A 15461-nucleotide genomic window follows, 5' to 3' on the forward strand; every position below is an offset into this window, starting at 1 on the left:
CAACTGGTATTCAGAGCTCTACTGCTGCAACCCTGCAAGCAGAGCATGGCAATGATGGCTAGTAGTTATGGATTTATCCTCCATAAATTTGGACAAAAGGTACAAAAGTTCCAGAAAATACAAATAGCGGACACCTGGTGTATCTCAGCAGGGATGCTCTTCTGCAGAAGGGGGGCAGCCACATGGAAAGCTCTGCTCCAAGTTGCTGTGAAGTGGGCTTTTGGGGACTTGAAGAAGAAACTCTCCTGCAGAATGCAGCTTATCAAGGAGACATGCTAGGCTGGGACTGGCTAATAGGTAGCTGCTGACGGAGAGAGAGCACTGTGGTAGGCCAGTTCAGTCTAGCAAATATCTCAGATATTTTGCATATCTACTTCCCCTTTGAACATAGTGAGTTTTGCCACAGGATATGCATTTATAAAAACTATTTAGAAGCTCAACCTTCCTTCTTCACCTGGTCATACCATCTGCATCCTGTTAAACTGAGTTGTGGAACATTAAACTTTTACGTTTGTGTGTGTGTGGGGGGGGGGAGATTTGAGCAGATATACTCGCTATATCTATAGCAAGATGCCCAGATCTCTGTCCATGGTCCTGCAGGACCTCAGCTGACCATACCCTACCTTCCTTCCTTTTCTTTAACATTCTACAATTCTGAAACTTTTCAGACCCATTGCATTTATGTTTTCAACCCTAAGAAATAGTTGTGAGTGGTTATTTTATAGGAGTATTTAAAGCTTTGTAGCTGTACAAGAAACTGCCCTTTGGACTACACATACAATCTGTAATCCCCCCCCCCAAAAAAAATAAAATAAAAAAATTGGGACATGTTTGACATTCCCTGACCAGGATTAAGAAAAGAGAAAGAACAGAATTGTAAAGTTGTGGGCTGAAGTTGTGGGCCGAATGTAAAAAAGAAAAATTCCAGCTTCATTAAGCTATCAAATGTTGAAGGATAACAAGAATATTGCGGAATAAGGACCACTAGCCACTGAGTGTACGTATGCCACATTCAAATTATTTTGTATTACATCTAAAGTAAATATGCAGTCTTATATCTTATATTGCCAATGTTTATCTTATTTCATAAATTTTATACACCGCTTGCTTGTAAAAAAACACACACACAATCAAAGCTGTTTTCAAAAAGAATTATATAACACTGTGGAATAAAAATAATTTTAAACATTAAAAAATATGCTCCTTAGTGGTTCAAATAACTCATTTAAACTCCCACTGGGTATTTCTGTCCACTTGCAGTCATCATTTTTCATTCCCACTTAATAACTCACCATCATATTGCCAGGGGAGTTTCAGGGTGCGGAAATTAAGATTAAGGTAAATGTGAGCTCAAAGCAATCATTTTATTCCATGAGATACACATTTTCCAGAGCTTCTCCAATTCAAAACATTACAGAGAAGGGATGCCTTGGCAGGGTGGGAAAACGCTTTTCAACCCAAGGACCACATTTCGTTGTTGGGGTGGGGTGGGGTGGGGTAGCAGTGGGGATGGCAGTAGTGGGAATGGCTAGAGACATAAGTGGGTGGTGTAGGGGAAGTGACTCTCCTTTGTACAGCAGGCTGCATTCCAGCTCTGCCAAAAAACAGCAGTTCACACTCTCTCACACACATGCACACCTACATCCAGGCAAGCAAGAGGAATTGTCACAGTTCAGGGGCACATTCCAGCCAGGTAAAAGCACTCCAAGGGGGCACTGAGCAGGGCCAATAAGAATAGCCAGGCTTGAAATCTCCTGCCCTTGGTATAAAGTGTCCCAGTAGTCTCCTTTTTCTTAAAGCAATTGCTGGGAGTTTCTGGCAGCTAAAAGACTGTTTCAACATCTCTACAATGTGGGAAATAACAAACTCTCTTCCAGTTACAATGAGGCAAGCCCTTTGTAAATCTGTCCATCCACTATTCCTCTTTTGAGTTGAAAGGGAGTTTTATGATGCTTGAGGGAGAGTCTTCAAGTCTCAGCCCTCTAGAACTTGTTGCTATGACTCCGACTCCTCCTCGTCCCATATGACGCTCTCCTGAGTAGTCTTGGTGGTCACCAACTCAGTTGCCCCGAGTTCCGTTGCCGGCAGTGGAAAGGTGGGGTTGCATTGTTTATCACAGGAAGTCAGGGAAGCTGCCTCCGTGACATCACTTCCTGCCATAGCAGTATACTGGACTTCTCTTCTTAAGGCGTCATCTCTGGCAGTGTTTAAAGCATCATTTGAATGTGGGCACATAAGTATTTCAGGATCGCCATCTCCTGGACTGCAACTGTGGCCTTTGTGAGGTTCATTTTCAAAGGCAATGACACACTTCTCATTTTCTGAAAGAGAAACAACTTAATGAGTAATGTGAAAGCAGTAGAGAAGTGTAGGCTAAGAGGCCCCCTTCCCTTTTAGAACATCAGCAGCAGCAATGTCTATAGGTCAGGGAGTGAAGCACCTCAGGTCTGTGGGGTGGGTGCTGCTTTCCCATGCTCTCTTCTATGACTCTCTGTGCTTTCTGCAGCCCACAGCCCCTCCCCAGCCCACAATCATTACTGATTCACACCCTCCTTGAGTGTTTTTGCATGGCTGAAATGTGTCCTTGAACTCTGATAATATCTCATCTAGCTCCCCTGGATGGAGGATGGAGGATGGAGGATGGAGGATGGAGGATGGAGGATGGAGGATGGAGGATGGAGGATGGAGGATGGAGGATGGAGGATGGAGGATGGAGGATGGAGGATGGAGGATGGAGGATGGAGGATGGAGGATGGAGGATGGAGGATGGAGGATGGAGGATGGAGGATGGAGGATGGAGGATGGAGGATGGAGGATGGAGGATGGAGGATGGAGGATGGAGGATGGAGGATGGAGGATGGAGGATGGAGAAGTGTGTGCGAGTGGCTACAGAACCTTACCTAATGTGCCAAGGTAACATTTACATTCATTGCTCCACCCACTTTTGCTTGTGGCCCCGCCTGTCAGTGGCACATGCCCCCCCATTAAGGTTGCCCAGTAGGGCTGAAAAGGGTTTCCTAGCCTTGCCCCTAGGTTATACTCCTACAAAAGTTCCCTCCGTGCTCACCTTTAGCATTCCCCTCTTCACAGCATCTGAAATCTTCAGGGACGTCTTGTATGGGGCGACAAGAAGAAAATCATAACTCAGTTAAGCAGAACATGATAATAAAAGAGGAAAGTGAACTAAAATATATGGGACTGGCATTGGCATTGGCCCCTGAATAGCCCAGGCAGTTGCCTTCAAATTGGACCCAGATGTGAATACTTCCTGCTGTTACTTCTCCAACCCATTCAAGATTGTTCTTGGTTCTATCCAGGAAGAATTCTTCTTCTTATATATTTATTTGTACCCTGCCATTTTCCCCTGATGGGACTCAAGGTGGCTTACAAAAGAAATGGTGGTCACAAAATTATTTCCTTTCCTAGTCACCCCCCTACTCCCAGGCAGGCATAGGCTGCCATGGGCTTCAGTTGCCTTGGCAACAGTAGCTGGGAAGAGTTTCCCCAAAGAACAACTCCAAAGTCAGCCCTCTTGTAGCATGCTGGTGGAAGGGGGCAAGGTACTCTTGGCCAGGTCCTGAAATATCCAAGGTGAGATCATGGGGGGAAGGTCAGAAACAAAAGACACAGGTACATGACAAGCACAATTTATATCACTTTGAACTCCCATGATGCTGGGAATTGTAGTTTGTGGAGGAGCTGAGATCACTCTGTTAAGTATTTCTGCCACTACCAATGGAATTACATTTCCCAGGATATTTCTGGGAGAGGTACAGCCAGGTTAAGCCTGTAAATCACAGCTTTCCAAACGGTGTGTGTCCACTGCAATGTGTAGGCGTGTCGCGCAAACGCTCCCTGCACTTTTCCCGGGGCTGAAAAGGGGTGAGTTTAACCTCCGGTTTCCTAGAAAAACTAAATTACTATGTCATGAAATGTTGCATGTCTAAAAAGTGTAACCAATATGAAAAGTTTGGAAAGCTCTGCTATAAATGCAGTTAGGTCCAAGGAATGTAAAGCCAACAAACTATCACGTGGTAATGGGAAAGCCATTCCTGCTTTTGGTTATGCAAGGGCAAATTCAAGGATATTTCAATAAATGATGTGTGGATGTGCACCATAATCAAAATGATTAATACTGGTGAGCAAAGTCATTTATGGAGCAATTGGCACTTAGATGCCCCTGGTGATCGCTAACAGATAATTAGAATAAGACGAATCAATTCTGCTCTCAGTACTTTGCAGGCAATAACCATGCATTGTATGGCTTGTTGTGTATATGCCATTGGATTGGAACTAGATGGTAACTCCCCAAATGGGTGAATATCTATTGTTGGGAAGATTGGCAATGCCTACCTGTAGAATTCTCCTTTTCAGCTCCTCGCATCCTCTTCTTCCTCTTTTGTTTCAGGATTACAATGCACAGCACTGCAGCTACTGCCAAGACTAGCCCCATGAGAATGTAAATTCCGAAGAGTAAAGATGAGCAAGCTGGGTCTGCAGCAAGAGGTGTTGGTGCTTGGGTTTTAATGGGGAGGAAAACAGAGGGGGCATCTTTATCCCACTCTTCCACTGAAAAAGGCTTCTAGAGCAGCTTACAAATTTAAGTCCCTGCTTTCAGACTTACCATCTAAGCAGCACGACACAAGAGGAAAAGGGATTGGGAGGGAGGAGGGGAAAAAAAGCAAGATCAGGCACTAATTCTTATTTACAGAGCTCTTGTAGTGAACAGCAGGAACAGAAAATTTGGAGATGACTCAAAAGCTGCTGCTCGTGCCAACAGAGAGGGTCCTGCAGTCCAGTCTCTCTATCTCTTTCCACCTGACTGAGTGTCTGCTGACAGTTGAGGGAGCGGCCTGATGCAGCTGTCTTTTAACAGAACTGATGGAGAGGCCTTGCAGACATACATGGCAGTCTGACAGTGGGTCATGTTCACTGAGTTTGGAATGGGGCTTTTGGAGCAACTGAGTTATCTCAGCATTAGAGCAGAAATGGTCAGCAGTACAGTGGTACCTTGGGTTACATACACTTCATGTTACATATGCTTCAGGTTACAGACTCCGCTAACCCAGAAATAGTACCTTGGGTTAAGAACTTTGCTTCAGGATGACAACAGAAATCGTGCTCCAGCAGTGTGGCAGCAGCGGGAGGCCCCATTAGCTAAAGTGGTGCTTCCGGTTAAGAACAGTTTCAGGTTAAGAACAGACCTCCGGAACGAATTAAGTACTTAACCTGAGGTACCACTGTATTATTTTGTCTCTTTACTTTTTTTCTGTCCCACAATTCCACCAGGATGTCAAGGGAAGATTACAGGGTTCGTTCCCCTTCCTCCTTTTATCCTTACAACACTAAGATAAATTAGGCTGTGAGAATATAACTGGCCCAAGGTTACCCAGCAGACTTTCCTTGCAGTGGGGATTTGAACCTGGGCCTTCTCAGTCCTATCCTGACAACTGTAACTACAAACAATGAAATGTGTCCCCTCTCTGCTTTAAGCTCATCCTAGGAGGCCTGTTTTGTGATCATCCCACCATATGAAGTATGACAGGCAACTAGTTATGTGAGGGCTTTCTGGATTGTGGTTTCCCACATCTGGGAGCCCCTGCCCTAGGAAAAATTCTCAGATCCACAGTTGGGCAATACTTTTGTTTAGGTCAACCAAAACGTCGCACAACATTAAGCAAGCTTTTGAGCCCTCCATCTTCAGCAGGTCAGATGACAGACAAAGTATGCAGGTGGTGGGGGAAAGATTCAAAACCATAAAGTTCAAAAATTGGATTGGATGCTGCAGCCATGAGCTGTCTCTCAGACTAACCAACCTCACAGAAAAACAATACTGTAAAATAAAATAAAAATCTGATTACCTGGGGTTAAAATACATGTTACTATTTAGCAGTGCTTCAAACATCATCAGGTGCACTTAGTCTAATTCTGTTCCATTTCTTAATCCAAAACCCCAGTTACAACTCTTTGTTTCTCTGTCTTTCCTATTCCATCTTTACTCTTCTTTTTTCTAGTTAGCATTCTGGTTTAAAGATAATCTGTTATCTCTCTGGGTAGGGCAGATCACAGCAATTGACAGAAATCTTCATTTTTGTAAACCACTTAGAGGTTTGTTTTTTTTTACAATCGAGTGGTATATAAATATTATAAAATAAAATAAAAATAAACAAATAATTTTCATATAACATTTGCTCAATTTGCCCTCATTGTTTTATGGATTAATCCCTTCTTTCCCTTCATTTCAGCACTCTCTCCTAATAACTATCATAATAACTTACATAAAGATAAAGGTAAAGGGACCTCTGACCATTAGGTCCAGTCTCGGACGACTCTGGGGTTGCGGTGCTCATCTCGCTTTATTGGCCGAGGGAGCCGGCGTAAAGCTTCCAGGTCATGTGACCAGCATGACTAAGCCACTTCTGGTGAACCACAGCAGCACACGGAAACGCCATTTACCTTCCCGCCGGAGGGGTACCTATTTATCTATCTGCACTTTGACGTGCTTTCGAACTGTTTGGCTGGCAGGAGCTGGGACAGAGCAACGGGAGCTCACCTTGTCATGGGGATTCAAATCGCGACCTCCTGATCGGCAAGCCTTAGGCTTTGTGGTTTAACCCACAACACCATCCATGTGGCTTACATACCATTCCCAATTATATGGTTTTAAAAAGTGTTAAGGGCTGTCCTTTATAAAGGCTAGGGCAATGGAGTCCAAACTCTCCCCCACCCAAGCCCATTTGAAAATTGCTGAAGGCCTTGGTGGATCACTTAATGGTTTTTCTGCCTGTTAAGGCAATTGTAATGCATTATGCTAGATGCTGATGATTTTTAACTGCATTTTCATGGCTTCTTTCTATTTATTATATATTGTATAGAATTCGAGCTGTATTGCAATAATACAGTGAACTGTGATATGCCGTGAACTGCCTAAATTAAGCTCAAGGACCATAATTTGGGAACCCTGAAGTGATGATGTTTCCACATGGAGGCTCCTTGGCACACGAAAACCTATTTGTCCATATAGCCTAATATGCTGTACTCTAAATGGCAGCGTGTCTCTGACTTTTCTGGAAGAGGCCCTCCCCATCACTTGCTTACAGGTTAAATGGAGATGTTAGAACCTTGAGATGGGGCCCTGAGATAGCAATGAAGTTCGAAAGCAGGCCAGTGCAAGGAGATAAATAGGTACCGTGACAGCAGGAAGGTAAACGGCATTTCTGTGCACTCTGGCTTCCATCACAGTGGTCCGTTGTACCAGAAGTGGTTTAGTCATGCTGGCCACGTGACCCAGAAAGCTGTCTGTGGACAAACACTGGCTCCCTCGGCCTGAAAGCGAGATGAACTTTGCAACCCCATAGTCGCCTTTGACTGGACTTAACTGTCCAGGGGTCCTTTATCTTTTTTTAACAGTCCCAAGGGGTCTTTTTTGTGTGGACGGATACTTATATATATTACCCAAGTGGCACCGTCAAACCTGTGTAGCATCATGGTTAAACAAATGAGCTACAGTGAAGTGCAAAGTTTCAGGATGAATTACCCTTTAGTCATGAGCTCACCAAAGGCCAGCCCCTATCTCTAAGCTTCAACATGCTCTCCCCCACATAGGAACCATAGAAAGCTGTCGTATAGAAAGGCAAACCACTGGTACATCTTAGCTCAGGATTGTCTATAGCAGCTTGCCAGGATTTCTGATTGAAGTCTTTGTCAGCCTCACCTCCAGGGATTGACCCCGGAAAGCTTTGCATTCAGATATGTGCTCTCTACTATGGAGCTATGGCCTTTCCCTCATGTGGAATGTTAGTCATAAGCTGTGTGCATGTTATATATATTTAAAGCACATTTACCCTCTTTCCAAAGAACCCTGGGCACTGTCATTTACCCCTCACAGAGCTACAATTCCCAGCACCCTTAACAAATTACAGTTCCCAGGATTCTTTGGGGGAAATAATGTGTTTTCAATAGGTGGTGCGCACAGAGTCATAGTGGCCTATCTATATGTAAATCACTAGAGATTTCTGTTGAAATATGATGAAGTGGTATATGCATTAACTACCTCTCTAGGTAGGCTGCTTTGAGGGCCACTAAATTACACATGTGAAGTACTTTTTCTTTTTTTAAAGCATGCTATAAATACAACCAGCAATTCAACAGATGTGAGTCAGAAGCCGCATGGCACCCAGTTACAACCCCCACCTACTTGTGGAGCCAATACAAAAATCCCAGGCTCTACATTGGTGTCGCAGTCCCAAACGCAGGAAGATGTGGTACTGCATTGACAGACTTCACACGTTATGGTTACTCATTTCCTCTAGGTCAGTTTCCCACACGTGTACCAAATCATGAGTATGGCAAATGCCCACAAAGAAGCAACCTCATTGCTCTTGTCGACCCAAACAACAACCCTGTCTGTCTTACCTGATGCCTTCACTATCATTCCTATTTGATAGATATGAAACTGAGACTGAAAAAGAGCCAATTGCTATAGCAGTGATTGGTAGGCCTTTTAAGGGAGACCACTGGTGCTCTTCCTTGAGAAGATAAGAAGAGTCCTGCTGAACCACAGCAAAGATTAATCTAGTCCATCATCCTGTTCCCCACAATGATCAAACAGGCACCTCTGAAAAACCCATTAGCAGGATTTCTGGACCACAGCCCTCTCATACTGTGGTTCTCTAGCGGCTGGCTATGCTACCTCTGCTCTGATCCTACAGACAGCATACAACCATTATAACTAACAACAATTGATATCCAAGGTCATCAGTAGATGAGAATATTTCTTCTGTTCCTGTTCTCATCCACCTGTCTCAGCCATTGGAATCTCTTCCTACTGGTATAAGGATTTGATTCCAACTGAACTCTATGCACCCAGGGAACAATTCCCTCCCGCTCTTTCCAAAAGTCAAGGAGATTATTTTTATTGCTTACTTGTCTCCTTCTCAGTCTTCCTCTGCATCTTTTCACAGCTCACACATTGGTCAACCAGGCGGTCATAGCAAAGGCTGGGGAGATGGCAGGAGGTGTCGGTACCAGAGCGCCTGCTTCTGGGTCCACAGGGTACACATTGTTTGCTCTGATGGTCGTAGCAGAGGCCAGGCTCAGAGCAGGTGGTATCCACACCTGAGTGGCTGCTTCTGTTCTGCAACATGGTTCAGTCTTCAAAGAAAGAAAAGGAAGGGAAACCCCAGATTATCAAGGCTTAATGAGATAGCAGGTTATACAAATGAGAAACTGTTGGACTTGCGCTTCTCTCCCTTGAGATCTCACTTCCTCCAGGAGGCCCTTTATAAAAGAGCAAAAGGAGGAACTTGCCCAAGCAACGCCCTCCTGTCCTGTAACTCCCCGCCTAGTATTACGTTTGATTCTTGTGGTGTAAAAGCCATGTCAACGTGACGCTATACGTCCAAATGGATGAGGGGCCTATTGGATGGCATAGGGTTTATTCTAAACTTCCACCTCTACTGGACTAGTAGGCCCGCCCCCCAACATTTTGTGGCCGAAAGAACATGAAAAAGGGGAGAAATGGAAAAGAGAAAGGAAGCCATAAAAATAGCAGAAAGAGAAGGAAAGACAGAGAAAAAGGGAATACGAAGAAAGAGAAGTAAGAGAGCAAGAAAAATGGAGGTGCCTTGAAAAGAGCAGAGAGTAAGACAATGAGTCCAACCAATGATTTGGGCGTAGCAAGGCTCACTTCCCTCACACAGTATAACTATATGGCTGAGCCCCACACAGCAGATTCTAACTTTTGTGACTAAGATTATTTCGCACTGCACAAAGACAGCTAGAGAAAGGCCATGGCTTGTGCTTCAGTGCTGCTACTAGTCGGTACAGATCCTGGGCTAGGCAGACTCAGTATAAACATCACGTATTCAAGCCCACTGCAAGATAGGTTGGAACCACCACACATCTCAAAGGGTTGTCTTCTTATCCGTCACCTTTGGAGAGCAGAGCTCTTTTTGTTACAAGGAGGTCAAATCAATTAAAACTAGGCTTAAAAGTCCCCTCTCAGTCACTGCCCACCAGTATCTGAGATTTTTTTGTTTCTTTTTCTCATTATATTTAATCTCTTTCCCTTTTTAAACCTAGCCTGCTTTCATGGAAGATTCAGTCATACGGTGTTCCACATCTCTGGCTTTTTCTACCATTCAGCCTTTCTGTATCTCACTTACATGGTCTTACTTTCCACACCAGCATGTATATTTGCCTATCTGGACTGAGCGGATTTATGACTCAGTAATTCCATGTAAGTATTGGTCAGAAGGTGAACTGTACAAACTCCTCTAGCACATTCCCCTCTCCCCACAAACTCCAAGGCAAGTCGTTGTTTAAGTTTCATCTGGGCCAGGAAGCAATGCATTGACTGGCTCTCACATTTTCCAATCGTGTGCTGTGCAGATGGAATATTTTCCTGTTTGTGTTGATTAAATGCTCTTGCAGCATTTGTACAAGTCTGGAATGCATTCACTGTGCATCCAGCCTCAGCAATCTGCAAATGCACTGCACCTCTCTGTGTTGCAGGCACAGCACTGCAGTAGAAGCAGTGATGGGCTGGGCTTGCGGCGCACTACACTTTTACAAGCATCACTTCCTCTCACTTTACTGTGATGGTCTGGCTTGTCTGGGAGCAACACAGCAAGGTGTTTTCTGAAAAGCTGGAGTGTCAGCAAAGTTTTTACCATCTCCCCCCTAACTCCCATCGCTTTGTTGGGATCCCTTTGTTAGGAAAGGTTACAATATTAGAGGTCTTTTCTTAGGTTGTTGCTGCTGTTTAAATGAGAGTAAAGGGAGTGGGAGACACATACGATAGAGGTGTAAACAATTATTCATAGTGTAGCAAAAATTGCTACAGAAACATATTTCTCCCTCTCTCATAATATTAGAATCTAGGGCCAGAAGATTCAGAACAGACAAGAGAAAGAACTTCTGCAAACAGCACATTATTGAATGATGTCATTTATTCCCCACAAGAGCAAAAACTGCAGGTTGTCTGTCAGCAAGTCTCTGGCTTCCTCAAGGTGTAGACCTCACTGTGTGAGGAAACCTTGCAATGGGTCTGTCCTAATACTAGCAAGCAGCTGGAGGTAGGAAACCTTCAATAGCTGTATTTATTTGTGACCAGCAGATCAACAATTCCCTTTGGATGTGTATGAGACTCATGCCATAGCTGTCAAGTGTCCCTTATTTGAAGGGACAGTCCCTTATTCCAGTGCCATGTCCCGCTGCTGTCCCTTATTGATGGATGTCCCTTAAATGATGTCCCTTAAATTTCAAAGGAAGCAGCTCCTCTCCCTCCCTCCCTGCCGGCCAGGGAGGAGGGAGGCTCCAACTGTGTTGCTTGGCTGTGTTGCTCACCCAATAAGAAGTCTAAGAACGACTGGGGGGGGTGGAGCTTGCAAGCCTTGTGTGTGGCTAGTTAATGCAAGCTGAGGGGTTTTTTGAATGCTGGATGCCATTTTGTTGCACGTGCTGCTGCAAACTTTGCAGTGCAAAGCCAGGCCAGGGAGCCATCTTAAGTTGAGGCTGCATAGGCCTTGTGGTGCATGTGATTCAGATTCTATTCAGTTGAACCTCTGGTTACAAAGTTGGCTGGACAGTGTTCTTGAAGCTACCAGCATGAGTTTGACCAGACTGCAGGAGAACAGGAAGACTGGAGTGCCTGGAACAGGTGAGGCTGCAGGTTCCTTATTTTGGCTGCTGGTCCCTTATTTTCAAGGCTGCTCGTCCCTTATTTTCAAATCTGAAAGTTGACAGCTATGACTCATGCTATTACAAAGATTTTAAGCTGCACTTTAGCAGCAGCAGCAGTGAATCTTGCACACACCCCAGACCTTGCACCTGGTGTTGGGACACTGTTTGCACCCCCATAGTCATGCTACTGAGTGAGGGATGCTCTTCTCAGACATCCATCTTTTCACTAAATTATGTTTAGTTCATAACAAAGTTTGCCAAGGTAGATGAAGGATCTGCAGAGGAAAGGAATCATAGAATCATAGAGTTGGAAGAGACCACAAGGGCCATCGAGTCCAACCCCCTGCCAAGCAGGAAACACCATCAGAGCACTCCTGACATATGGTTGTCAAGCCTCTGCTTAAAGACCTCCAAAGAAGGAGATTCCACCACACACCTTGGCAGCAAATTCCACTGTCGAACAGCTCTTACTGTCAGGAAGTTCTTCCTAATGTTTAGGTGGAATCTTTTTTCTTGTAGTTTGGAACCATTGCTCCGTGTCCGCTTCTCTGGAGCAGCAGAAAACAACCTTTCTCCCTCCTCTATGTGACATCCTTTTATATATTTGAACATGGCTATCATATCACCCCTTAACCTCCTCTTCTCCAGGCTAAACATGCCCAGCTCCCTTAGCCGTTCTTCATAAGGCATCGTTTCCAGGCCTTTGACCATGATATGTATATATCTCAAAACATCTATGTCAATGAATCTGGCGGATCCAGTTGATCCAGAAGCATGTAAATGCAGTTGTATGATGCCCATATGTTAATTTTTGTTGTTGTTGCTGTAGGGAAAAGTGAAGTAACACCCGTGTTCCCCACACCATCACTTGTTATATGTGAAGGTGCTTTTAGGGAATTTCGCACGTGACACCAAAAAAAAGTGTCAATTTTCTTCCCCTATTTGTGCTATGCATGGACGTTGCTAATGGGGCATGGATAGCAGAAGAAAGAGGCTTTCTGGCAGGGCACAGCTAATTGCACATGAAAAGGAAAGAAACCATTGGATATGGGAGCACGGTCCCATTTGCTCAATAGGGTCGAGTCAAAAGACAAAGCTTCTGCTTCAAGCATTGTTCAGTATAGCACTAATAACAGCCCACCCTCGGTAACTTGCTGTTCCAGAGGATGAAGCCAAGCAAATCGGCTGTCTTCCATTTTCTCTCCAGCTGTCTCTTTTCTTCTCTGGATTCCAGTTCTGCAATCTGAGCTTTCCCTACATGCTCCTTAGAGGCAGTAGCCAGGGTAGTGGCTTGGCCTTGTCTAACACCCTCACCGCCACTTTTGGAACTGCTACAGCTCAGCAGCAGAACATGCTGTTCCTTTAGAGTCCTTGTGCTCTTGCTGTGTGCGATGCCATGAGATGAGTCAAATCAACAGGGAACGGCCCTCACACAAGGATCAGCTGCAAAGCCATTTCCCGTTCCCAGGGAAATGAGGTTGCGGGCTGGGAGCAAGCCCTTCCCCACACACATGGGGCAGGATAGCCCCTGTGCCATTGGATGGTCCTCGGCGACGTCATCCTTAGGCTGTCCAATCCACGGCCGAGGACTCGTCCCTGTTTTCTTTCTGCTCGGTCAGTTCTCTCGCCCTTAGGTTAGGCTCTTTATTTCTTGACCTTGCTATGGACCTCAGTTGGTCACCTTGGTTGTCCGAGGGGCCTGGTAGGAATTTTTCCCACTTGGCAAATTGGCACCGGCCATTTGGTTTTTCATCTACCTTGCAGCAAATCATCACAACTTTGTAAGGTTTGGCAGTTAGGCATTGGAGTATTAGGTTGCAGGGGAGGGGAGGTAGTGGCCATCACCTACCCCTCCTAATTCAAGGGTATTCCATTAAAGGAATCTGGGGGGGCATGGTCTCTGTCTGAAGCCCCAGATAGGGGGGCTAAGGCTATGGCACGACCCCTAGCAGTGACCCTGGGGGAGTTCCTTGTTGATGTGCATCAGCAGCGCTCCCCCTACTGGTGGTTAACCCTTCCAAGACTCCTGCAGATGGGCAGGAGTCAGATATAGTCATGTGGTTTCCAATGCCTAAGCCAATACCACTCACATTCTGTAACCAACAAAGTTGTGGCCTTTTCCGCCCATTAACCTAAAATACTGTTTCATGTGTCTTTATTCCACTTCCTGGGAGGGTTTGGGACCTTGCCACGCAATACTTCTCACAGGAAGGATATCTGGAAATGCCGCTGAGGTGCGGTGGTGGGGAAAACCGTTTCTCATTGCCCTATATCAGTATACTTATTTCTACCCTTGCCCACTGTTATTTTGATTTGCTCATTTGTTCACAGAGTTTGTACCTGCTCTTCATCGGAAAGGCTCTCAGACAACCACCCCCAACACAACCCCTGTCTTCAGAAAAGAGACAGCACAAGATGAAAAGTGGATGGGGAAGGAAGAGGAAAACAAACCCAGGCACAAAATTCTTCTGATTCACTTCTGCTTTCACCCCTCCTTTTCTGCCAAGATTCCTGGTACTGCAAGATTATGACAAGTAACTGACTCCATCATCATTCATGGGGGCTTCAAGGCACCTACAAATATAATCAATCAAGAAAAATCTTGCAGATTACTGCGACTGTCCTCTGCTGTGTCACCAGCACTTTTCAATTCAAACATTTTTAAAGACTCACTTGAAGTTGTGAACTGACTGCCAAGTCAATGGAAATGAAATAGCTATCTGGAGGAATGGACTGATAATGTGCAGATTAATCTTTTGAGCAGAGCCAGAATGAGCACAGATTTCTTGACTAGCTTGCATTTTGCCATTCTAGTCCCCACCTTCTCGTTACTGGTCTTCACAAGCAGGGCAAGCATCAGTAGGAATGCCTGAGTGGTTCATTGCAGAGGTGAGCTGATCTAATCTGCACCTCCAAAACTAAAGTGCAGATCAGAGTCTAATTTGCAATTCTCCAAATTTTGCATTTTCAGTTCAATAAATGTATCAAAATGCATGGAAAATGCATATTTTAAATTACTTTAGTACAATAGTTCAGTACATAGCAGCACATTTTGTGTACATTTTTAAAAATGCAGATTAATGTGGAAATGAATTATGAATGATTAATTATGAACACATATGAAAGAGACGGATCTGTCCATCGCTTGAAGCATGTGTCCACTGTCCTAGTCAAAACTTGTTTCTTGCAAGCATCCCAAGCATCATCGTACATTTGCAGGAGATTGTAGCAGAAAATGATCTAAAAGGGCAGACACACAACACAAGGCTGAGGCTCATTTTCACATTTGCCATGCTTATAATGTGGGTGTAAAGGTCATATTTGCTGGAATGTTTATTTGTATTACAAATTACCACTCTGCTTTCTCTTCTGCATCAACAATGACCAGCCACCAGCGCAAATCATGTGAGAGAGGCTCAAAGGCAATTTGAAGCTGCACTGTTGTACACAATGGAACTTCTGAGCAAACAGGGATAGGATTGCCCTGAAAACTTTACATGTGATAATGCTCAAAATCTCTGCGGTTTTGATAACATTTTCATAGGAGGCTTACACAAGCCTACAATGCAAATGTAAAATCTAGAACATACAGTAGATTTTCTTCTGCTATCCATGCCCCATTAGCAACGTCCATGCATAGCACAAATAGGGGAAGAAAATTGACACTTTTTTTGGTGTCACGTGCGAAATTCCCTAAAAGCACCTTCACATATAACAAGTGATGGTGTGGGGAAGACGGGTGTTACTTCACTTTTCCCTACAACAACAACAACAAA

At 44.6% G+C, this 15461-nt stretch overlaps 1 protein-coding gene and 1 long non-coding RNA gene across 2 annotated transcripts in view; one reads left to right on the forward strand and one right to left on the reverse strand.

Annotated features, from left to right (window-relative positions):
• Positions 1-15461, forward strand: part of LOC307225803 — a 146365-nt gene that overhangs the window by 48402 nt on the left and 82502 nt on the right. The gene's annotated exons all lie outside the window — the stretch shown is intronic.
• TNFRSF13C (TNF receptor superfamily member 13C) lies at positions 908-14584 on the reverse strand. The gene is made up of 5 exons (XM_079993951.1): positions 14137-14584; positions 8926-9153; positions 4354-4515; positions 3068-3112; positions 908-2321 (listed from the first exon to the last, which is right to left on the reverse strand). Exons 2-5 carry the CDS (start codon positions 9143-9145, stop codon positions 1996-1998), a joined length of 753 nt encoding a protein of 250 aa, XP_079850077.1. The 5' UTR covers positions 9146-9153; positions 14137-14584; the 3' UTR covers positions 908-1995.

The sequence above is a fragment of the Podarcis cretensis genome (assembly GCF_951804945.1).
Source record: "Podarcis cretensis genome assembly, chromosome: 10".
Taxonomy (NCBI): domain Eukaryota; kingdom Metazoa; phylum Chordata; class Lepidosauria; order Squamata; family Lacertidae; genus Podarcis; species Podarcis cretensis.

Excerpts from the sequence above, each read along its gene's own strand:
- TNFRSF13C (XM_079993951.1), bottom strand. The coding sequence starts at position 9,145 with ATGTTGCAGAACAGAAGCAGCCACTCAGGTGTGGATACCACCTGCTCT. Across the intron at positions 4,516-8,925 it reads GAAGACTGAGAAGGAGACAA|CACCAACACCTCTTGCTGCA; the intron begins GTAAGCAATAAA and ends TTAAAACCCAAG. Across the intron at positions 2,322-3,067 it reads TGAAGAGGGGAATGCTAAAG|AAAATGAGAAGTGTGTCATT; the intron begins GTGAGCACGGAG and ends TTTCTCTTTCAG.